Source organism: Schistocerca nitens, chromosome 12, assembly GCF_023898315.1.
Source record: "Schistocerca nitens isolate TAMUIC-IGC-003100 chromosome 12, iqSchNite1.1, whole genome shotgun sequence".
NCBI lineage: Eukaryota > Metazoa > Arthropoda > Insecta > Orthoptera > Acrididae > Schistocerca > Schistocerca nitens.
In genome coordinates this window covers 142,440,537-142,466,003 of record NC_064625.1, presented here as the reverse complement: position 1 = coordinate 142,466,003, position 25,467 = coordinate 142,440,537, and the positions used below count along the sequence as shown (strand labels likewise).

At 44.6% G+C, this 25,467-nt stretch overlaps 1 protein-coding gene across 1 annotated transcript in view; it reads left to right on the top strand.

The window, feature by feature from the left end:
• Nucleotides 1-25,467, top strand: part of LOC126215319 (aminopeptidase N-like) — a 287,758-nt gene that overhangs the window by 226,267 nt on the left and 36,024 nt on the right. The window contains exon 14 of the mRNA XM_049942000.1: nucleotides 23,893-24,075. Within this exon, the coding sequence (XP_049797957.1) occupies nucleotides 23,893-24,075 (183 nt within the window). The remainder of the gene's footprint in view (nucleotides 1-23,892; nucleotides 24,076-25,467) is intronic.

Sequence of the window (25,467 nt, the reverse complement as noted above, 5' to 3'; positions counted from 1 at the left end):
CCATGCAATTTCTTTCTGTGGGGTTATGTGAAAGATTCAGTGTTTAAACCTCCTCTACCAAGAAACGTGCCAGAACTGCGAGCTCGCATCAACGATGCTTTCGAACTCATTGATGGGGACATGCTGCGCCGAGTGTGGGAGGAACTTGATTATCGGCTTGATGTCTGCCGAATCACTAAAGGGGCACATATCGAACATTTGTGAATGCCTAAAAAAACTTTTTGAGTTTTTGTATGTGTGTGCAAAGCATTGTGAAAATATCTCAAATAATAAAGTTATTGTAGAGCTGTGAAATCGCTTCAATCATTTGTAATAACCCTGTAGTTAACCAACCCGCCCAATTAAAGGATCTTACTTTGTCGCTGTCATGCATGTGAAGGTACTAAGTAAGAGTGACATTCCATGATCAAAAACCCAAAAAGCCGGCCGCTGGTGGCCGAGCGGTTCTGGCGCTACAGTCTGGAACCGCGCGACCGCTACGGTCGCAGGTTCGAATCCTGCCTCGGGCATGGATGTGTGTGTTGTCCTTAGGTTAGTTAGGTTTAAGTAGTTCTAAGTTCTAGGGGACTTATGACCTCAGCAGTTGAGTCCCATAGTGGTCAGAGCCATTTGAAAAACCCAAAAAACACCACAAACTCGATGAAATAGAAGTAGACAATTAAACCAAAACTATGAAAACACAATTTACGAGAAACACACTCCACAATATTACAGCACACCATACCAGTAACGATCACACAGCATAGAACACACAAATTACACAACTTGAGGATACCACAAACAGCAGGATAACATGGTACACCCTGATATTTGGCTGTACAATAACCTACAGGACAGTGAAACTTTTTGAGAAAACAAGGTAAATGTGGCATACAGAACAAAGAATACACTGCAAAAGGGACTGAAAACACCCAGCAACACCACAGATAGTCAGCACAGCAGATAGACATCCGGTCACCTGCAACGATCTTGATTCAATATATGTGGGGCAGACATGTAGATATTTCGGAATAAAATACTCTGAACATTTAAGAGCATTGAAAGCGACACCAAACACTTCACATTTGCTGAATGCCTCGTTGGAAACAATCACCACCCTGGCTGCATAGAAACAGACCCCAGATCTTAAGACACAGTAATTATCAATACTAAAAGAAAATTACCACATCCAAAAAGCTAACATACAGGGCAAAAAAGTCGTCAATGATCAAACAGTACTGTGCAACAATTGACCACACACACACACACACACACACACACACACACACACACACAATGAAAACACATGTGAACAAGCTCAAGATCCTCCACCGTCAATCGAAAACAAAAGAATGTAACAAACGATTGTCAACAGCGTATCTGAAACCTATTCTTCCAGTGAAAAGTCACAGCAACATTCTACCATCCAGAAATCGCCAATGAGCACAAGAAAACGTAAGTAAACGCTGTTACAAACCCACAGCAGAAGTAGCAAAGCACGCTAAATACAATACAATAGTATCCCAAAGCAAAACCTCACAAAATTACACCTATGCCCACAAATCCTTTAAACATAGGCGGGCGGGGTAGCTGCGTGGTCTATGGCGCCTGGCAACGGTTCGCGCGGCGGGTCTAGTTTAGCAGCGGATACAACCCGTCGGCTTTGACCAATGACGTCAGAATTGTCCAGAGAGCATGTATTACAAAGATGAAAGAGCTGAGAAGAATGTTCAGAAACAAAGGAAGAAGAGAAAAACTGTATTTCACATATATAAGGGCCAGTAGTATTTTCACGTTAACGATATCGCGTGTTCGCATCTTACAAGGGAACCTCCCCATCGCACCCCCCCCCCAGATTTATTTATAATGTACAGGATGGCGGGTATGGGCAGGCGGTGGGCGTTATGGAATAATAGTGTAGATTTTAGAGAAAGGCCATTTATTGGCTAAAGCATGATGAAAGGGGCTACATAGGCCTAGGGAGGTGAGGGTGAGCCGGAGCTTACAATTTGGCGAACATTGTTCGCGAAGCTACCGAAATTGGTTGTCTGCCAGAACTAAGTCCACAGTGCCGTAGCACCGGGAGAAGCGGGAGATGTTCAGTGCTACAGGACGCGCATCCGACTCGCGGGTGAGCTAGAATACCAGAGAGCGGGCCCGGCGACGGGCGGCCGGGTATGTTCGACGCACCACGCGGCTTCCCCCGTCCTGATTGGTCAGGACCGAGCAAACCGTGCGGGCGGCATGGAACTTTCCAGAGCGTTGCCTGCTAAGCGACGCCTGGGGCGGCGTTACCTCGTCAGCACACGAGAGAGGCGTGTGATCAAGGTGCCCTTTCTCGGTGCTGACTTCCTGTTACTAGACTGTTGGACGAAAGAATTTACAGGCAGCTAACACTGCCGACTGTGGCTTGGCCGCAATGGAAAAATGAAGTTACCGGTTGGAGGCTCATATAATAAAATAAAATCCCTTATTGTCTGGCTCATCCTTTACAATAAGTTGGCACAGTGGATAGGCCTTGAAAAACTGAACACAGATCAATCAAGAAAACAGGAAGTAGTTGTGTGGAACCACGAAAAAAATTAGCAAAATATACAAACTGAGTAGTCCATGCGCAAGACAGGCAACATCAAGGATAGTCTGAGCCTAGGAACGCCGTGGTCCCGTGGTTAGCGTGAGCAGCTGCGGAACGAGAGGTCTTTGGTTCAAGTCTTCCCTCGATTGAAAAGTTTAATTTTTTATTTTCACAAAGTTATGGTCTGTCCGTTCATTGACGTCTATGTTCACTGTAATAAGTTTAGTGTGTGTGTTTTGCGACCGCGCCGTAAAACCGTGCGATTAGCAGACGAAAGGACGTGCCTCTCCAATGGGCACCGAAAACATTTGATCGCAAGGTCACAGGTCAACCGATTCCTCCACAGGAAAACACGTCTGATATATTCTATACGACACTGGTGACGGCATGTGCGTCACATGACAGGAATATGTTGTCGACCCACCTAACTTGTACACTTGGCGAATGGGTAAAAAGATTCTACCTTGCCCGATTTAGGTTTTCTTGTGGATGTGATAATTACTCCCAAAAAAGTGATGAAAACATAAGAGTTTGTCACATAAACTGCAACAAATGAATCCAACAGTTTCACAGTCGCACACTTTTCCCTGTGCTCTGTCAAAACATATGTTTTTAACGTTTTCAAATTTTTCCGTGTGTAGACCGTCAAATCCTGCATATGTCCAAGCAAATCTAAACATGTCCTGGAATTTTGGAGAGCGAAGTTGATTATGTGTGAGTGCCTGAACTTTGATAATTGTCTGAAAATTAAAAATAAAATTTTACGCTCGAAGGAAGACTTGAACCAACGACCCCTCGTTTCGCAACTGCTCACGCTAACCACGGGACCACGGCACTCCTGAGCTCATGTTATCCTTTATGTTGCATATCTTGCGCATGGACTACTCAGTTTGTATATTTTGCTTATTTTTTTCATAGTTCCACACAACTTCTTCCTGTTTTCTCGGTTGATCTGTGTTCAGTTTTTCAAGGCCTATCCAATGTGCCAACTTATAACTAAATCTGAGGGGGGTGCAATGGGGAGGTTCCCTTGTTAGTATTTCTCCGAAAAATACAACGGAAAGAAATGAATGAAATATATTACTAGCAAAGAATACATCACGTTACATTAATGTCAGTTGTATCTCGAAACTCTTTCGAACTGTATTGCTTAAGTGCAGTACGGGATACAAGTTCAGCGTACGTCAATTTCTTAGTTTCAAGTAGCATTCCTGTCCTGTTGTTCACTTGAACTATGTATCCCCTGCTTCACTAAACCGTAAATGAAACACCGGATACAGATTAAAAGCTCACTCGAAGTGTGCTGCTTAAGTACAGTACGGAATATGAGTTTGTTGTAAGTCGATTTCTTCGTTTTCACTAGCATTGCTGTCCTGTTCTTCACTTGAACGATGTATCCTCCGCTTCAGTAAACGGTAAGTGGAACACGGGATACAAATTGTAGAAGTGTTGTTTATTTCGTCTCCGCTATTACTAACAGTCTCTTCTTACGTACATAGCAGTACTACTGACGACAGAAGGACCTACGTATGTTATATATGCATACCAGACTTCCGTTGACCTCTATATATGTACACTGGTAACGTAAAGGTGGAAATAGACGTAAGTTACATTTGTAACCTGTACCTCAATTGAACTACACGGAGACAAGAAGACGACACATGTACAATTTTTATCCCGTACTTCACTATGGGGTGCAGTTTTCTTGTTGCCTTGGACGCTACTAGTATCCCATTCGTTACTTGAGCTACATAGCTATATGCAACATTTGTATCTTGCTCGCCAATTGACATATATAGTGTCAGTGTGAAGGAGAAGTGAAGGACGGGATACAAATTTTAGTTGTGTCGTCAGTGTAAAGGCGAAGTGAAGGACGGGATACAAGTTGTAGTTGTGTCACGGGTTTCGCCCGTAATATAGCAAGTACACATTCGAAAATGTCGTACTGATACTAGTGCTGGGGAACGAAAGAAGATCGACAGACGAAAAATTTCTATTACGTACTTCACAACACGAAAATACACATATTGGTGGAAAAAAACAGTGAAATATGTCAAAATAGTGAAATACAGTGAAAGAAGCTAATGGGAAAGTGAACTTATCATACGGAAATATCGAGGAATAACCGAAGCTCGCCTAGACAGACAGTAACGAAAATTACATACCCACAAACAGACAAATCCATTCCTATAAGCGAAAATAAGACACTAAGAATTGTTCTACAATAACAAACTAATACTCCAAATTACCTCAATATCATTACGAATAATTATTTTAATGTACGATGATAGCGCTTATCTGGAATACAGAACTGCTTTATTATCTATGCCTCGAAGTGAAGACATTACTATCTATGACTAATGTATGACGTCATTGGTCAAAGCCGACGGGTTGTATCCCCTGCTTCACTAGACCCCGCGCGGCATGGGTATGCATGTTGTCCTTAGTGTTAGTTTAAGGTAGATTGAGTAGTGTGTAAGCCTAGGGATCGATGACATCTGTAGTTTGGTCTCATAGGAACTTCGACAAATTTCCAAATTTAAACATAAAAACAATTGTGGCGACGTCATTTATCCACTGCGCCAAGAACAGCGGGTGAAAGCTGCAGCTGATAGATATTTATCTTTGCCGTAGTCGGCTTGGTTACGAGTTGTTTATTCTTGTTAGTTTTTGATCTGTGCTTGGAAAATAAAATGTTTTCTCGTCTCATGAAAAAGCTGTTACTTCATAAAATATAAAGGCTCCCATAGTGGTGACCCCGAAAAATCGTAGCAGAAGCATAAAGAAAATACACTCCTGGAAATTGAAATAAGAACACCGTGAATTCATTGTCCCAGGAAGGGGAAACTTTATTGACACATTCCTGGGGTCAGATACATCACATGATCACACTGACAGAACCACAGGCACATAGACACAGGCAACAGAGCATGCACAATGTCGGCACTAGTACAGTGTATATCCACCTTTCGCAGCAATGCAGGCTGCTATTCTCCCATGGAGACGATCGTAGAGATGCTGGATGTAGTCCTGTGGAACGGCTTGCCATGCCATTTCCACCTGGCGCCTCAGTTGGACCAGCGTTCGTGCTGGACGTGCAGACCGCGTGAGACGACGCTTCATCCAGTCCCAAACATGCTCAATGGGGGACAGATCCGGAGATCTTGCTGGCCAGGGTAGTTGACTTACACCTTCTAGAGCACGTTGGGTGGCACGGGATACATGCGGACGTGCATTGTCCTGTTGGAACAGCAAGTTCCCTTGCCGGTCTAGGAATGGTAGAACGATGGGTTCGATGACGGTTCGGATGTACCGTGCACTATTCAGTGTCCCCTCTACGATCACCAGTGGTGTACGGCCAGTGTAGGAGATCGCTCCCCACACCATGATGCCGGGTGTTGGCCCTGTGTGCCTCGGTCGTATGCAGTCCTGATTGTGGCGCTCACCTGCACGGCGCCAAACACGCATACGACCATCATTGGCACCAAGGACAGAAGCGACTCTCATCGCTGAAGACGACACGTCTCCATTCGTCCCTCCATTCACGCCTGTCGCGACACCACTGGAGGCGGGCTGCACGATGTTGGGGCGTGAGCGGAAGACGGCCTAACGGTGTGCGGGACCGTAGCCCAGCTTCGTGGAGACGGTTGCGAATGGTCCTCGCCGATACCCCAGGAGCAACAGTGTCCCTAATTTGCTGGGAAGTGGCGGTGCGGTCCCCTACGGCACTGCGTAGGATCCTACGGTCTTGGCGTGCATCCGTGCGTCGCTGCGGTCCGGTCCCAGGTCGACGGGCACGTGCACCTTCCGCCGACCACTGGCGACAACATCGATGTACTGTGGAGACCTCACGCCCCACGTGTTGAGCAATTCGGCGGTACGTCCACCCGGCCTCCCGCATGCCCACTATACGCCCTCGCTCAAAGTCCGTCAACTGCACATACGGTTCACGTCCACGCTGTCGCGGCATGCTACCAGTGTTAAAGACTGCGATGGAGCTCCGTATGCCACGGCAAACTGGCTGACACTGACGGCGGCGGTGCACAAATGCTGCGCAGCTAGCGCCATTCGACGGCCAACACCGCGGTTCCTGGTGTGTCCGCTGTGCCGTGCGTCTGATCATTGCTTGTACAGCCCTCTCGCAGTGTCCGGAGCAAGTATGGTGGGTCTGACACACCGGTGTCAATGTGTTCTTTTTTCCATTTCCAGGAGTGTATATATACCGACGAGAATAATTAATTGAGAGACAAAAGCATGGGGCAGTGGAACCAAGATTGAAGACTACAGTCTGTTCGACCAAGGATCGCGGTCCACGCCCTTTGATTCGCCACAAAACGGAACGACAGATGTTAACGCAAAAGATGGGAGTACCTACGCGCGACACGGAAATGTTAAGCTTTCCGCGTTCTGGCCGTTCACCCCTGAGCTATGCACGCAATTCGCGAGACAACTCAGCGTTAGAATGAGATACATCAAACCCACTAACCCTGTCAGACATGGAGACCGGAGAGTGTTTGTACATAAAGACCTGCAAGCAACGTCCCACGTGTGGCTTAGGGATGATACGGTGCGCCCGCCGCTTGTTTCGCCTTACTCTGGACCGTACAGGGTAATCACAAGAGGAAGCCACAGCTTCAAAATCGATAAGGATGGTAAAGAAGAGACAGTCTCAATTGAGCGGCTTAAACCTGCTTACACCGAAGAGGGTACACTCCTTCCTCGGTCTGCAAAATCACCCTCAAACGTGGAGGCCAAAGAAACAGCAGAGTCTCGCCGAGCCCTCGGTTTCAGAAGAGGACAACGAAGCAGCAAGTGCAGAACAGGAGCAGCCATTGCCTGCACCAGATGTTTTCACGAGAGCTGGTAGAAAAATCAAGTGCAAGTTTCCCCACATACCTGGTGCACCCGGTTTCAAAAGGAGGGGGGCTGATGTGGCGACGTCATTTATCCACTGCGCCAAGAACAGCGGGTGAAAGCTGCAGCTGATAGATATTTATCTTTGCCGTAGTCGGCTTGGTTACGAGTTGTTTATTCTTGTTAGTTTTTGATCTGGGCTTGGAAAATAAAATGTTTTCTCGTCTCATGAAAAAGCTGTTACTTCATAAAATATAAAGGCTCCCATACAATTATAACACACATTTAACAGGCAAATAATAAGCTCTAACAGCTCAAGACAGGCCAGCTACAGCAATGGTAAGCGCAAGAAAAAGAAAGGGAAGAAGGGCATATGCCACTATTTGTTACTAGAATACATAGTTTAAAAGAAGGTGTCGTTTACCACTTTTGCTTGTTCGCTACTAGTTTCGGCCTTCTAGCCCATTCTTGTGATTTTGTGGCTCTGTTCAGAATAGAAAATATTATATTACCTTCACGAACAGATATATAATGATGGGATGTAAACTTGCTTTTACATGAAATAGAAAACTATTCCTTATGCCCTGAAATGACAGTGCCTATGACTGTGGTGGCGGGAGTTAAGGGCAGTGTTTACAGTCGTCACTGTAGCAACGACAAAAGAAGAACGTTGACTAAAATCCTTCAAATTACAAAGGGAATGACTTACCTCAAAAAATGTTTCAAATGGTTCTGAGCACTATGCGACTTAACTTCTGAGGTCATCAGTCGTCTAGAACTTAGAACTAATTAAACCTAACTAACCTAAGGACATCACACACATCCATGCCCTAGGCAGGATTCGAACCTGCGACCGTAGCGGTCGCTCGGTTGACTTACCTCAATCGTCATCGATGTTGTCATCATGAAAAAGTCCATTTGATGTGTATGCAACGGGAAACATTCCCTTTTTGCCATAACCTGGGAACCTGGGCAGACTCTGCCTACGTCACGCAACAATATGGGTAAAATGTGACACGCGTCGACTTTTTCTTGCAACAGAATGGAAATACAAATACAAACAAGATAAGTTGGTCTCTTTTCTCTTGGACGCCCTTCTCCTTTAACGGAAATTTCACTGGTTTCTACAGCCTCTCGATGTTTTGCGTGTTGGCACGGGTATCAACAGAAAACACGAACTCTTCACAATGGTTAATGAACTCATGGTTGAATCCGAATCCTTCTGCTTTTAGTGTCTTGTAGGATTGAAAGCCATCTGTAATCACTTTGCTACTGGGCGTATAAAGTGCTTTATCAAACCGACTGAAGTTCCCTTGTCTCTGGAGAACACTTTTACGACAAAGCATTTTCCGGGGCTCTCGTTCTATGCCACTGAATACCCAAATATGTTCGATTTCAGCCTGTGAGGGTCGTCCTCTCTGGTTTTTTCCTTCTTGCTATGTGCGACTCGTCCACTTCAACAACTTTATTTGGTCCGCCGATCGGTACACCGTCGATCGTCATTGTTACATAACAAACTTCTCTGCAAAACTCGGAATACTCGCACACGGTTTTGGCAGGTCACTTTCTGATGCTGTCGCTTGCAGGGTGTACTCTCTAATCCAGCAAGATACAAGAATTATGCTGGTCTGGGTTATTTCCAAGACTGGCTGCCTATCGAAGTTGTGTGGTCCATATCGAACGTGCGATCGCAAATCGATCATGCGACTCTGGTGGCGGGCGTTATGAGTATGTTTACAGTTGTCATAACAGCAACGACAAAAGAAGAGCGTTACAAAAATACTTGTAATTGCATCGTCGGTGATGTCGTCATGTGAAAGTCCATTACGGTGATCTGGATGGATAATTTGGAACAGTCGATTCCTGATACTCGTCCGTTTGCCGCACTGTCCGCACTGAAATTGTAACGGTACTTCAACATCGAAACTGTTCTTACGAAGTTTTACACACGTCGCACCACCACAGTCTACACCAGGGGCGGGCATCCTGCACATGTGCGGTGCACTTGCACGCGTGCAGTTAACAGGTGTTCTGCGTGCACACAGGGGCAAGCTGGCCACCCGCTTATCTCCCATCCCCACCATACCTTGTGTCCGCTCCTTCCTCTGTAATGCGTTTTGTTTCCTAGCTTGCTTTATTGAGTGAATGAATAAGGTTAGCAGGAGTGCTTGAAAGAAATCATGATTTGAAAGAGTACCTATAACCTACGATACGTTTTATTTAATTATCACAGGTGGAGTTTACAATACGTTTAATATCTGGAACAAAATTTCTACATACAAACACAAACAGTTACGTAAATTTTCATCACTGATGTTTGCTCTTAACCGAGACTTATTAATTCAGCAAACGGTTTTCCAGCTCTCGCTATATTAAGCGCAGTCTTATAACTTGCACATACCGCTGTGCTATTATTGTTGTCGTCCTGAAAACTTGAAAACAGTGCTCCATAAAATGTTAAATCAGTTAGATGAGAGACGTGACGAGAGAAAGTCGCAGATCTCTCGTGACAACAGCAACTACGACAAATTCAAATGGCTCTGAGCACTATGGGACTTAACTGCTGTGGTCATCAGTCCCCTAGAACTTAGAACTACTTAAACCTAACTAACCTAAGGACATCACACACATCCATGCCCGAGGCAGGATTCGAACCCTGCGACCGTAGCGGTCGCGCGGTTCCAGACTGTAGTGCCTAGAACCGCTCGGCCACTCCGGCCGGCCAACTACGACAGATTCATCTGGTATCGTCAGATCGCTCTTCTCAAGCTCAGTCAATTCCCCATCCGCTCAGAATCCGACAATAAATTGTACTCGTCCTTGTGAAATTTATTATAATGGCCTTCAATACTAAACTTCCGTTGACCAGCGAGAATACTGCCACATATTAAACATTTCGAATTTTCACGTTTTTGCACAAAGAAAAAATGATTCTCCCATTACTTTTTAAAAGATAGCAAATCTCCACATCTCCGTTTCTTGAAATACAACATTCACTACATAGTGCTCGCTTCGCATCAACGTCCGCAGCTTAGCCTGGCGCTACAGTGCCGCAACCTGCCGGCTCTCGCCACAGCCCCATTCGACGACTGCACGCGAGCAGCACACGTGCAGCGCTGTGCGCTCATGAGCCGCGTGCAACGTTTGCCCGCCCCTGGTCTACACAGTCCCTCCTTTCGCCGTCCTGTAGTATTCCATATTCGCGACAAAAAGTCGAACAATTTTCTACAATTTCTGGATAAACATGGAATCAGATTTTTCCTTGTGAGAGAATCAGCCGAAGAAACGCCAAGAACACCAGACATCCCACTCCCTAACGACATAAATCGTCTGGGTTTCCCTAGCAACTCACAAACAATTCACGGAGGTATGTAATTTAGGGCAACTAAGGGTCGACAGAAAACAGATAAAAATGACGATCACAAATAATTCACCATAACGCTCGCCACCGGAGTCGTATGATCGATTTACGATCGCACGTTCGATAAGTTTCGTTTGGACGAGGCGACTTAGATAGGCAATTATTCTTGGAAATTACCCTGGTCTGGATTGATGATTTTGAATAGTCATGAAACGCCCCCTTAGAAAAATTTAAAAACGGACAGTGCTGGAAAACCTCTTACGTTATTTGATTTTCAAACAGCTGAGCAAAACTGAACGTACTCAGACATTTCTCTCTTTACTTATTCTGATCATCACTAAACTGACACACAATATTTTTAGCGCAACGCAATCTGACTTTCAATAATCCCTACAGAAGAGTGGCCCTGACTAACAGTAACCTATACCTTTCATGAATCACTTACCTCACAAAAATCTTGGTTACTCGAACTACTGCAATACAGCGAGCGCCACTACTGCCAGCTAAATAAAAGATTCAAACTACTGACGGCACTAACTACTGATAGGCATAGTTAGAAAATGAAAGATTTTGATAGAGAACAAACAATGTATTTAACTTATTAGTGTTCAAAAGTCATCATATACAGGGTGAGTTCAAAGGGTTCAAATGGCTCTGAGCACTATGGGACTCAACTTCTGAGGTCATTAGTCCCCTAGAACTTAGAACTAGTTAAACCTAACTAACCTAAGGACATCACAAACATCCATGCCCGAGGCAGGATTCGAACCTGCGACCGTAGCGGTCTTGCGGTTCCAGACTGCAGCGCCTTTAACCGCACGGCCACTTCGGCCGGCTACAGGGTGAGTCACCTAACGTTACCGCTGGATATATTTCGTAAACCAGAACAAATACTGACGAACCGATTCCACAGACCGAACGTGAGGAGAGGGGCTAGTGTAATTGTTTAATACAAACCATACAAAAATGCACGGAAGTAAGTTTTTTAACACAAACCTACGTTTTTTTAAATGGAACCACGTTAGTTTTGTTAGCACATCTGAACATATAAACAAATACGTAATCAGTGCCGTTTGTTGCATTGTAAAATGTTAATTACATCCGGAGATATTGTAACCTAAAGTTGACGCTTGAAACCTCCGACGTTCAGTTGCGTGTTGTAACAAACACGGGCCACGGTCGGCGAGCAGCATCTGCAAGGACATGTTTACGATGACGACCGTGTTTACGAGTGTGGCTGTAGTGCACTGTTGTGGTTTGGTCTAGCTGTCGCAGTGTCCGCATGTAGCGCTTGCTGCTATTGTTATTCTGCATTCGTCTCCGCACGCAGACCAACTGTAGTACACCGTGTTACCAGACGTCTGTGATAGTGTAGTGTTGTAGGAACTGTGACCATGGTGTATTCGAACTCTGAAAACGCGGAGATGATACTCATCTATGGCGAGTGTCGACGAAATGCAGCTGAAGCCTGCAGGGTGTATGCAGAACGGTACCCGGACAGAGAGCACATTGCAAAACATCTACCGCCAACTGTATGCAACAGGTATGGTCGTAGCACACAAACGGGTCCGTAACAGGCCCGTCACAGGAGAAGCGGGTGCAGTTGGTGTGTTAGCTGCTGTTGCCAAGAACCCACACATGAGTACACGGGACATTGCGAGAGCCGGTGGACTGAGTCAAAGTAGTGTCATGCGCATACTGCATCGTCACCGCTTTCACCCGTTTTATGTGTCGCTACATCAGCAATTACATGGTGATGACTTTAATCATCGAGTGCAATTCTGCCAATGGGCATTAACAGAGAATGCGTTGCAGTTCTACCTGTTTACCGATGAAGCGGGTTTCACAAACCACGGGGCAGTGAATCTACGGAACATGCATTACTGGTCCGTGGACAATCCTCGCTGGCTCAGACAGGTAGAGCGACAGCGACCGTGGACTGTAAAGGTATGGTGCGGAATCATAGGCGACCACCTCATTGGTCCTCACTTCATTGCAGGGGCCCAAACAGCTGCAACGTACATCGCGTTTCTACAGAATGATCTGCCAACTTGCTCGAAAATGTCCCACTGGAAACGCGTCGACGTATGTGGTATCAGCATGATGGTGCACCTGCACATTCCGCAATTAACACTAGGCTGACCCTTGACAGGATCTTTGACGGGCGTTTCATAGGACGTGGAGGACGCATAAATTGGCCAGCCCGTTCTTCTGATCTTACACCTCTGGACTTCTTTCTGTGGGGTACGTTAAAGGAGAATGTGTACCGTGATGTGCCTACAACCCCAGAGGGTATGAAACAACGTATTGTGGCAGCCTGCGGCGACATTACACCAGATGTACTGCGGCGTGTACGACATTCATTACGCCACAGATTGCAATTGTGTGCAGCAAATGATGGCCACCACATTGAACATCTATTGGCCTGACATGTCGGGACACACTCTATTCCACTCCGTAATTGAAAACGGAAACCACGTGTGTACGTGTACCTCACCCCTCATGGTAATGTACATGTGCGTCAGTGAAAAAGACCAATAAAAAGGTGTTAGCATGTGGGCGTAATGTGCTGTTCCAGTCTCTTCTGTACCTAAGGTCCATCACCGTTCCCTTTGGATTCCTACGTAATTCGGTGCTCTCCGATACACACGATCGAACAGCGGAGGAGTGGTGCTCAAGCGTCAACTTTAGGTTACAATATCTCCGGATGTAATTAACATTTTACAATGCAACAAACGGCACTGATTACGTATTTGTTTATATGTTCAGATGTGCTAACAAAACTAACGGGGTTCCATTTAAAAAACTTAGGTTTGTGTTAAAAAACATACTTCCGTGCATTTTTTTATGCTTTGTATTAAACAATTACACTAGCCCCTCTCCTCACGTTCGGTCTGTGGAATCGATTCGTCAGTATTTGATGTGGTTTACGAAATATATCCAGCGGTAATGTTAGGTGACTCACCCTGTATATACACTCCTGGAAATTGAAATAAGAACACCGTGAATTCATTGTCCCAGGAAGGGGAAACTTTATTGACACATTCCTGGGGTCAGATACATCATATGATCACACTGACAGAACCACAGGCACATAGACACAGGCAACAGAGCATGCACAATGTCGGCACTAGTACAGTGTATATCCACCTTTCGCAGCAATGCAGGCTGTTATTCTCCCATGGAGACGATCGTAGAGATGCTGGATGTAGTCCTGTGGAACGGCTTGCCATGCCATTTCCACCTGGCGCCTCAGTTGGACCAGCGTTCGTGCTGGACGTGCAGACCGCGTGAGACGACGCTTCATCCAGTCCCAAACATGCTCAATGGGGGACAGATCCGGAGATCTTGCTGGCCAGGGTACTTGACTTACACCTTCTAGAGCACGTTGGGTGGCACGGGATACATGCGGACGTGCATTGTCCTGTTGGAACAGCAAGTTCCCTTGCCGGTCTAGGAATGGTAGAACGATGGGTTCGATGACGGTTTGGATGTACCGTGCACTATTCAGTGCCCCCTCGACGATCACCAGTGGTGTACGGCCAGTGTAGGAGATCGCTCCCCACACCATGATGCCGGGTGTTGGCCCTGTGTGCCTCGGTCGTATGCAGTCCTGATTGTGGCGCTCACCTGCACGGCGCCAAACACGCATACGACCATCATTGGCACCAAGGCAGAAGCGACTCTCATCGCTGAAGACGACACGTCTCCCTTCGTCCCTCCATTCACGCCTGTCACGACACCACTGGAGGCGGGCTGCACGATGTTGGGGCGTGAGCGGAAGACGGCCTAACGGTGTGCGGGACCGTAGCCCAGCTTCATGGAGACGGTTGCGAATGGTCCTCGCCGATACCCCAGGAGCAACAGTGTCCCTAATTTGCTGGGAAGTGGCGGTGCGGTCCCCTACGGCACTGCGTAGGATCCTACGGTCTTGGCGTGCATCCGTGCGTCGCTGCGGTCCGGTCCCAGGTCGACGGGCACGTGCACCTTCCGCCGACCACTGGCGACAACATCGATGTACTGTGGAGACCTCACGCCCCACGTGTTGAGCAATTCGGCGGTACGTCCACCCGGCCTCCCGCATGCCCACTATACGCCCTCGCTCAAAGTCCGTCAACTGCACATACGGTTCACGTCCACGCTGTCGCGGCATGCTACCAGTGTTAAAGACTGCTATGGAGCTCCGTATGCCACGGCAAACTGGCTGACACTGACGGCGGCGGTGCACAAATGCTGCGCAGCTAGCGCCATTCGACGGCCAACACCGCGGTTCCTGGTGTGTCCGCTGTGCCGTGCGTGTGATCATTGCTTGTACAGCCCTCTCGCAGTGTCCAGAGCAAGTATGGTGGGTCTGACACACCGGTGTCATTGTGTTCTTTTTTCCATTTCCAGGAGTGTATCAGTTCATGACATCCGGTCTTAAAAATTTCGTTTTTCTGACGGAGACAGTCCAAATCATCGGCTCTCTAAACTCCGCCATCTCTCTCCCCACATCCACCACTGCTGGCGGCTCACGTCTAACTGCGCAACGGTACGCGCTGTTCACATCCAACTGCCCAACACTACAATAGTGAATATTTTAACAATGCCAACCAGCCACAGACTGCACGCAGCACAGTCAGTGGTTTTCTTACAGAGCGCTGCGTGGCGATACCAACATAAAAACCTAAACAGCGTACTTACAGTCAAACCATGTATTTTTTCTGATAGTCGTTCTTTTATCACAGTTTCCACAGTGAAATTGTGAAGGTATTTCACTATCAAAACTCTTCTTGAAAATTTTTACAGACTTACCCTCAATGGAATCTACACACTCTCTCCTTTCGTCATCCGGCATTAGTCCATATTTCCGACAAAAATTCTAATTATTCTCTACATTACATAAGCATGGAATTAGATTCTTCCAAGTTAGGCAATCAGCCGAAGAAACGACTACGACACTAGACATCCCAACTCACTACCGACATGAAACGTGTAGGTTTTCGTAGCAATTCACAAATCGTAGTAACTCACAAGTAATTTATCATAAATCCCGCCACCCTCAGTCGCGTGCTCGATTTAAAATCGCACGTTTGATATCTATCGTTTGGAGCCTGCACCTTCGATAGGCAGACATTCTTGGGAATTACGGAGTCTTTAAATTTGTTTCTCTTCGTTTTCGTTCACAAATGCTGTCTTTTTGTTTTGACACCTTGACATTTACAAACTATAAAAGGGCTATACTGGTCAAAGGGTAAAGCTAAGCATGGAACAAATAGAATAATAATTTCAGATACTAACAGAAAGTACAACACCTCATTTACATTGGCTTCCAAAACCGGCTTTCGTAAACCAATTTCCCAATACCGCTTGCGGGTGGTCATGTTGTTGTTGTTGTTGTTGTTGTCTTCAGTCCTGAGACTGGTTTGATGCAGCTCTCCATGCTACTCTATCCTGTGCAAGCTTCTTCATCTCCCAGTACCTACTGCAGCCTACATCCTTCTGAATCTGCTTAGTGTATTCATCTCTTGGTCTCCCTCTAGGATTTTTACCCTCCACGTGCCCTCCAATACACACACACACACACACTCCAAAATCGATTCTGGAAATTTGCTTCTAGTTGCAGGTTTTCCAATTCCACAATCGATTTTTGCTTCCATTTAAACGCAACTGGTTTTGAAATGTGCTTGGGTTGTCAAGTTACGTCTTGCTTTCAGAATATTCGGCTAATATGGACTGACTGTCCAGTGAAGGAGGAACTGAACTATCAGATTGAGCATGAAGCGGTCTACCTGTAATATTTAAGGGAAGAGAAATAACAACTGTGTTGACTGAGTCAGAAACTGGAACAGCTGCTTTCCAGCTTTAACTCTACTGGCAAATCCGTTTCAGACCTTAACATGTAAACACGACAGTAAAAAATAGTTTTCGAAATTCGGTTTTCGTCTTTCGGAAGATGTGTGGCATGTAAATGTAGTGTAAGTCGCGACATCCTGCCTCGTATTTCTTACCCGTTGCGATAGCAGCGCGCCAAGTAGGCAGCAAGTTGTACGTTGAGTTCGGCGAGATGTTGTGAAAGTGAATGCCAATCGTAATTGTTTATATAGATTGTAGAATAGTTTTTTTTTCAAACGGAAGCGTATGTATCGCAATAAACTGCAGCAACAACAAGAAGAAGACACCACATTTGTCTTTTCTATGTATATTTGAAACGGCAATAAAAACTAAACGAGCAGCGATAGAAATACACCGTTTGTTGCAATATGCTTGGGACAACAGTACATTTTCAGGCGGACAAACTTTCGAAATTACAGTAGTTACAATTTTCAACAACAGATGGGGCTGCAAGCGATGTGAAAGATATAGAAGACAACGCAGTCTGTGGGTGCGCCATTCTGTACGTCGTCTTTCTGCTGTAAGCGTGTGCTGTTCACAACGTGCAAGTGTGCTGTGGACAACATGGTTTATTCCTTAGAACAGAGGATTTTTCTGGTGTTGGAATTCCACCGCCTAGAACACAGTGTTGTTGCAACAAGACGAAGTTTTCAACGGAGGTTTAATGTAACCGAAGGACCGAAAAGCGATACAATAAAGGATCTGTTTGAAAAATTTCAACGGACTGGGAACGTGACGGATGAACGTGCTGGAAAGGTAGGGCGACCGCATACGGCAACGACAGAGGGCAACGCGCAGCTAGTGCAGCAGGTGATCCAACGGCGGCCTCGGGTTTCTGTTCGCCGTGTTGCAGCTGCGGTCCAAATGACGCCAACGTCCACGTATCGTCTCATGCGCCAGAGTTTACACCTCTATCCATACAAAATTCAAATGCGGCAACCCCTCAGCGCCGCTACCATTGCTGCACGAGAGACATTCGCTAACGATATAGTGCACAGGATTGATGACGGCGATATGCATGTGGGCAGCATTTGGTTTACTGACGAAGCTTATTTTTACCTGGACAGCTTCGTCAATAAACAGAACTGGCGCATATGGGGAACCGAAAAGCCCCATGTTGCGGTCCCATCATCCCTGCATCCTCAAAAAGTACTGGTCTGGGCCGCCATTTCTTCCAAAGGAATCATTGGCCCATTTTTCAGATCCGAAACGATTACTGCATCACGCTATCTGGACATTCTTCGTGAATTTGTGGCGGTACAAACTGCCTTAGACGACATTGCGAACACCTCGTGGTTTATGCAAGATGGTGCCCAGCCACATCGCACGGCCGACGTCTTTAATTTCCTGAATGAATATTTCGATGATCGTGTGATTGCTTTGGGCTATCCGAAACATACAGGAGGCGGCGTGGATTGGCCTCCCTATTCGCCAGACATGAACCCCTGTGACATCTTTCTGTGGGGACACTTGAAAGACCAGGTGTACCGCCAGAATCCAGGAACAATTGAACAGCTGAAGCAGTACATCTCATCTGCATGTGAAGCCATTCCGCCTGACACGTTGTCAAAGGTTTCGGGTAATTTCATTCAGAGACTACGCCATATTATTGCTATGCATGGTGGATATGTGGAAAATATCGTACTATAGAGGTTCCCAGACCGCAGCGCCATCTGTTGTTGACAATTGTAACTACTGTAATTTCGAAAGTTTGTCTGCCTGAAAATGTACTGTTGTCCCAAGCATATTGCAACAAATTGTGTATTTCTATCTCTGCTCGTTTCGTTTTTATTACCGTTTCAAATATACCGGTCATTTTTGAAACACCCTGTATGAAACGGCACATTATAGGACAATTTACTTCTCTCGTAATCTTAAGATACTCAAGAATATCTTTTTCTTTTACGAACAAAAAACGGCTAGTAAACAGCAAAAGACCTGACATTTCGAATAAAGTCATCGTGTATCTACTCAACAGCATGAAGTTTTCTTCACTACAATTTTAGTCAAATCGGTGAACGTGGAACGTAGGAAACGCGTGGGACGTGATACCCACACGATATAAAGTATAGAATAAGCCAACACAACTTTAACTGAAGGCAAAACCACACAGACGTGATAATAAAACGCGTAAAACTATCCTAACACACAGGAAACCAGTTCCACAATTTGGTAAATGTTCCTTATTGGACCCCCTTACATTTTTCAATGTGGCACGGACGTAAACAGCCGAATTGTTACCTTCCAAGCTAACCTAGATTTCCGGCTATGCTACAGACCAGTCTGTTGCCACAGCTCAGATTTCAGGGGGATTTCAGTACGGAACTGTAGCCCCCAATTGATGCAACATCTGAACCACAAATGGCAAGATTCTTCAGCACATTCGCTTTTAAAGCGAAAGTAATTACATTTGCGGTAATATTCATGTAGTAAAAAGGAGAGTGAAGAGAGAGAATGTGTGAATCATTAGACACCATAACAGAATGAAGTTGTTATATATCACGGAAAGTGTCTACCATAAGAATAATAGGCAACAGTGGAAATACATGCTTCTCATGCATGCAATATGTCTTTATATTATCTTACTTTCGTCAGAATAAGCTGCAATTACCATCTAATGACTGTGCTATCAGTATGATTGTATGTTTCTTTGTATACTTGAGGAAAGTAAAAAATAGTAAGAAATAAAACAGTATGGGAGATAACGCAAGAATAAATAGCTTGAAGGTTATATTCCGAACAAAAATGACATGCTCAATTCGTACAAACATAATTTTAAAAAAGAAGGTAAAGTACATAGGCCTAAGTAATCTAAAAAACAACAAAAGCTTATGGCAATATATTTCTAACCCACATAAAATTTGTAAGTATATATTCCAGAAACAATAGAAGAGAAAACACACTGATGATTCATGGCCTAAAGGTGAAATGTGTTTGAGGATTAAACAAAATAAAAAGTTGTGTTCTTGCAAGAATCCCAGTAATCAGGCTATCCATTTTCCAGTGCATCTTATGCTACTGCTGTTTTTCATGATACGATAGGCAGTAACACCCCCTATGTTCAATACGTAACTGTAGCCCACAATTGATGCTACATCTGACCCAAAAATGGCAAGAATCTTCAACACATTTGCTTTGGGAGCAAAAGTAATTACATTTACAGTAACATTCATGTAGTAAGAGGAAAGTGAAGAGAGAGAATGTGTGAACCAGTAGACACCATCCTGGTGCGAAGTTGTTTCATACTGAGGAAAGTGGCTATCATAAGAACAGGAAACAATGGAAATATATGCTTTTCATGCATGCAGTACGTGTTTATATTATCTTGCTTTCGTCAGAATAAGCTGCAATTACACACTAATGACTGTGCTATCAGTATGATTGTATATTTCTTTGCTGAGGTAAATAAAGAATAGTAAGAAATAAAACAGTGTGGAAGATGAAGAAAAAATAAATAGTTTTAACGTTATATTCTAAACAAAAATTCAATTCAAACATTGCCCTAACATCTGTGTTGTAAATGACATGCTGAATTCATGCAGACATAATTTAAAAATCAAGGTGAAGTACATAGGCCTATGTAATCTAAAAAACAACAAAAGCTGGTGGCAATATATTTCCAACCCTCATAAAATTTGTAAGTATATATTCGAGAAACAATAAAAGAGAAAACCCACTGATGATGCATGGCCTAAAGGTGAAATATGTTTGAGGATTAAACAAAATAAAAAGTTGCGATCTTGCAAGTAGTTGGAGTCTTGGACCCTCTTGAATCCATTATTATTTCCTGCAAGCATTGGAACAAAGCATTCCCAACAGGGAATCATAGACCGCTCGTAGAAAAAAGTGTTCCGAGACTGTTACCTGAAATGGTCCTCCATGATACTGACAAGAGGGAGATTGAGTTAATAATCAAATCACTAAAGACCAAGAACTCTCATGGATATGACGGGGTATCTAGCAGAATACTGAAGTATTGTTATATGTCTGTTATCCCAGTACTTAGCCATATCTGTAACTTTTCCTTTAGGAGTGGTCGGTTTCCCGACCGATTAAAGTACTCGGTAGTGAAGCCACTTTAGAAAAAGGGAGACAGGGATAATGTTGACAATTATAGACCTATTTCTATGCCATCGGTGTTTGCTAAAGTTATCGACAAGGTTGTATATACAAGGTTGTTGGAGCATTTAAATTCACATAATTTGCTGTCAAATGTTCAGTTTGGTTTTAGAAATGGTTTAACAACTGAAAATGCTATATTCTCTTTTCTCTGTGAAGTTTTGGACGGATTAAATAAAAGGTTGCGAACGCTAGGTGTTTTCTTTGATTTAACGAAGGCTTTTGACTGTGTTGACCACAAAATATTACTGCAAAAGTTGGACCATTATGGAGTAATGGGAGTAGCTTACAATTGGTTCGCCTCTTACTTTAAGAACAGAAAGCAGAAGGTAATTCTCCGCAATATTGAGAGTGGTAGTGATGTTCAGTCCCAATGGGGCACTGTTAAGTGGGGCGTTCCCCAAGGGTCGGTGCTGGGGCCACTGCTGTTTCTTATTTATATAAATTATATGCCTTCTAGTATTACAGGTGATTCAAAAATATTTCTGTTTGCTGATGACACCAGCTTGATAGTGAAGGATCTTGTGTGTAATATTGAAACAGTATCAAATAAGGTAGTTCATGAAATAAGTTCGTGGCTTGTGGAAAATAATTTGACGCTAAATCACAGTAAGACTCAGTTTTTACAGTTTCTAACTCACAATTCAACAACAACCGATATTTTGATCAGATAGAATGGGCATATTATAAGCGAGACAGAACAGTTCAGCCGGCCGCGGTGGTCTCGCGGTTCTAGGCGCGCAGTCCGGAACCGTGCGACTGCTACGGTCGCAGGTTCGAATCCTGCCTCGGGCATGGATGTGTGTGATGTCCTTAGGTTAGTTAGGTTTAAGTAGTTCCAAGTTCTAGGGGACTGGTTACCACAGCAGTTGAGTCCCATAGTGCTCAGAGCCATTTGAAAGAACAGTTCAAGTTTCTAGGCGTTCGGATAGATAGTAAGCTGTTGTGGAAAGCCCATGTTCAGGATCTTGTTCGGAAACTAAATGCTGCTTTATTTACCATTAGAACAGTATCTGAAATAAGTGATAGTTCAACACGAAAAGTAGTCTACTTCGCATATTTTCATACGCTATTATTTTTTGGGGTAATTCTTCTGATTCAAAAAGGGTATTTTTGGTTCAAAAACGGGCTGTTCGAGCTATGTGTGGTGTAAGTTCGAGAACCTCTTGTCGACCCCTATTCAATAGTCTGGGAATCCTGACATTGCCTTCACAGTATATATTTTCTTTAATGTCGTTTGTTGTTAGCAATATTAGCTAATTCCCAAGAGTTAGCAGCTTTCACTCAGTTAATACTAGGTAGAAATCAAATCTGCATGTGGAATGCACTTCCTCGACCCTTGTGCAGAAAGGAGTGCAGTATTCTGCTGCATCCGTTTTCAATAAGCTACCACAAGAGCTCAAAAATCTTAGCAGTAGCCCAAACGCTTTTAAGTCTAAACTGAAGAGTTTCCTCGTGGCTCACTCCTTCTATTCTGTCGAGGAGCTCCTGGAAGAGCTGAAAAATTAAGCAAATTCCAGTGTTACATTGTTGATTTTCTTTATTTAAACTTACGAATTGTCGCCTGAATATGTTACTTATATTCATTTTATCTGTTTCTACTATCGTGTTATAATTTCATGTAATGACTCGTTCCATAACCATGGAGACTTCTCCTTAATTTGGTCCCACGGAACAATAAATACGAGGGCGGTTCAGAAAGTAACCTCCGATTGGTCACAGTGGGGGTTGTGGGGGGAGTAGCGACGCCATCTGTGCGTTCACGCACTCAACAGGTCAGTCGGCATCAAGCCGTGGTCGAGTGAACGTCGTACCTGCGCTAGTTTAGTTTTTGTGGCAGTTTGAAATGTGTGCTGCAATAGAAAACCCCGCCAAATGTGAAGTGCGTGCTGTCATAAGGTTTTTTACAGCCAAAGGATATTCTGCAGCAGCTATTCATCGTGAGCTTTGTGCCGTGTATGGACCGAGAGTTATGAGTGAAGGAGTTGTCCGTGAATGGGTACGTTTATTTAAAAGTGGACGAGAAAACGTTCATGATGAAGAGAGGAGTGGTAGACCATCATTGGTGACTGACGAACTCGTTCAGACAGTTGATGCAAAAGTTCGTGAAAATCGACGTTTCTCAATGTCGGAGTTGTCTACTGGTTTTCCACAGATTTCTAAGACTCTCTTGTACGAGATAGTGACAGCAAGATTGGGTTACCGAAAGTTCTGTGCACGATGGGTGCCCAAAATTCTTACCGACCACCACAAAACTCAAAGAATGGCCTCTGCATTAGACTTTCTGTCACGTTATGAGGACGAAGGAGAACTATTGTTAAACAGAATCGTGACCGGTGACGAAACCTGGATTAAGTACGTGAACCCTGAGACAAAAGAACAATCAAAGATGTGGGCACATTCAAATTCGCCTACCAAACCAAGAAAAGCCTCGCAAGATTTTTCTGCCAGAAAACTGATGGCAACGGTGTTTTGGGATGCCAAAGGGGTGTTGTTGGTTGAATTCATGGAACGTGGTACGACCATTAATCAAGACGTGTACTGTGAAACAATAAAAAAGTTACGACGGGCTATACAGAACAAACGCCGTGCTATGCTGACTTCCGGTATCGTTTTTTTGCACGATAACGCCCGTCCTCACTCTGCTCGCAGAACAATGGCCCTTCTTGAGTCCTTCAAGTGGGATGTTATCAACCATCCACCTTACAGCCCAGACCTGGCGCCAAGTGATTATCACCTCTTCATGCATTTGAAGAAATGGCTCGGGTCACAGCGGTTTGATGACGATGAAGAGCTCAAAGATGCGGTCACAGGCTGGCTCCAGGCACAAGCGGGTGATTTTTATGCAGAAGGAATTTCAAAGCTTGTGAAGAGATACGATAAGTGCCTCAATCGCTATGGAGACTATGTAGAAAAATTGTGCAAAGATGTAGTTGTAAGATGTATATATTAAAATATTTTTATTTAACTTGGTGTATTTTTTTAAATCAACCGGAGGTTACTTTCTGAACGGCCCTCGTAAATAAATAAATAAATAAAATAAAATAAAATAAAATTCCATTACTGTATTTTGATGTTATGCTTGGATTCTGCATCTGTGTGCTGATTTATGTAACTTCTGGCATTGCAGCGTCAGTGCTGATCGGCGGTCGGTTGTCTACTGTGAAGGCCTGGCTTCGACTACCAGCAGTGCCATAGGGGAGACATTCAGCACGCTGTGGGCGCGCTTCACAGACAGTGTGACCGCCCCCAATGAGAAGAACACCCTCCTGAATGCTTTCGGCTGCATCACCCACGAGGCAACAGTCCACAGGTAAGAAGAAGGCGCTCTGGCCACTGCACACACACTGATCTGACGCCACATGAAATAAGCTAAAACCTTTCCCAAAACCTTTTTTTCTGTTTAATGGCATTTGTTCAATCCCATAGAGCCTGCCATCACAACTGTCTAGTGTCAAACTTTATACAGGGTGGTATATTGACAGTGACCGGGCCAAATATCTCACGAAATAAGCATCAAACGAAGAAACTACAAAGAACGAAACTCGTCCAGCTTGAAGGGGGAAACCAGATGGCGCTATGGTTGGCCCGCTAGATGGTGCTGCCATAGGTCAAACGGATATCAACTGCATTTTTTAAATAGGAACCCTCATTTTTTATTACATATTCGTGTAGTACGTAAACAAATATGAATGTTTTAGTTGGACCACTTTTTTCGCTTTGTGATAGATGGCGCTGTAATAGTCACAAACGTGTAAGTACGTGGGTATTTGCTTCGTGATACATTACCCGTGTTAAAATGGACCGTTTACCAATTGCGGAAAAGATCGATATCGTGTTGATGTATGGCTATTGTGATCAAAATGCCCAACGGGCGTGTGTTATGTATGCTGCTCGGTATCCTGGACATCATCTAAGTGTCCGGACCGTTCGCCGGATAGTTACGTTATTTAAGGAAACAGGAAGTGTCCAGCCACATGTGAAACGTCAACTACGACCTGCAACAAATGCTGATGCCCAAGTAGGTGTTTTAGCTGCTGTCGCGGCTAATCCGCACGTCAGTAGCAGACAAATTGCGCGAGAATCCGGAACCTCAAAAACGTCGGTGTTGAGAATGCTAAGTCAACATCGATTGCACCCGTACCATATTTCTATGCACCGGGAATTACATGGTGACGACTTTGATCGTCGTGTACAGTTCTGCCACTGGGCACAAGAGAAATTACAGGCCGAAGACAGATGTTTTGCACGCGTTCTATTTATCGACGAAGCGTCATTCACCAACAGCGGTAACGTAAACCGCCATAATATGCGCTATTGGGCAACGGTAAATCCACGATGGCTGCGACAAGTGGAACATCAGCGACCTTGGCGGGTTAATTTATGGTGCGGCATTATGGGAGGAAGGATAATTGGCCCCCATTTTATCGATGGCAATCTAAATGGTGTAATGTATGCTCATTTCCTACGTAATGTTCTACCGATGTTACTACAAGATGTTTCACTGCACGACCGAATGGCGATGTACTTACAACATGATCGATGTCGGGCACCGAGCGAGGTGGCGCAGTGGTTAGCACACTGGACTCGCATTCGGGAGGACGACGGTTCAATCCCGTCTCCAGCCATCCTGATTTAGGTTTTCCGTGATTTACCTAAATCGTTTCAGGCAAATGCCGGGATGGTTCCTTTGAAAGGGCACGGC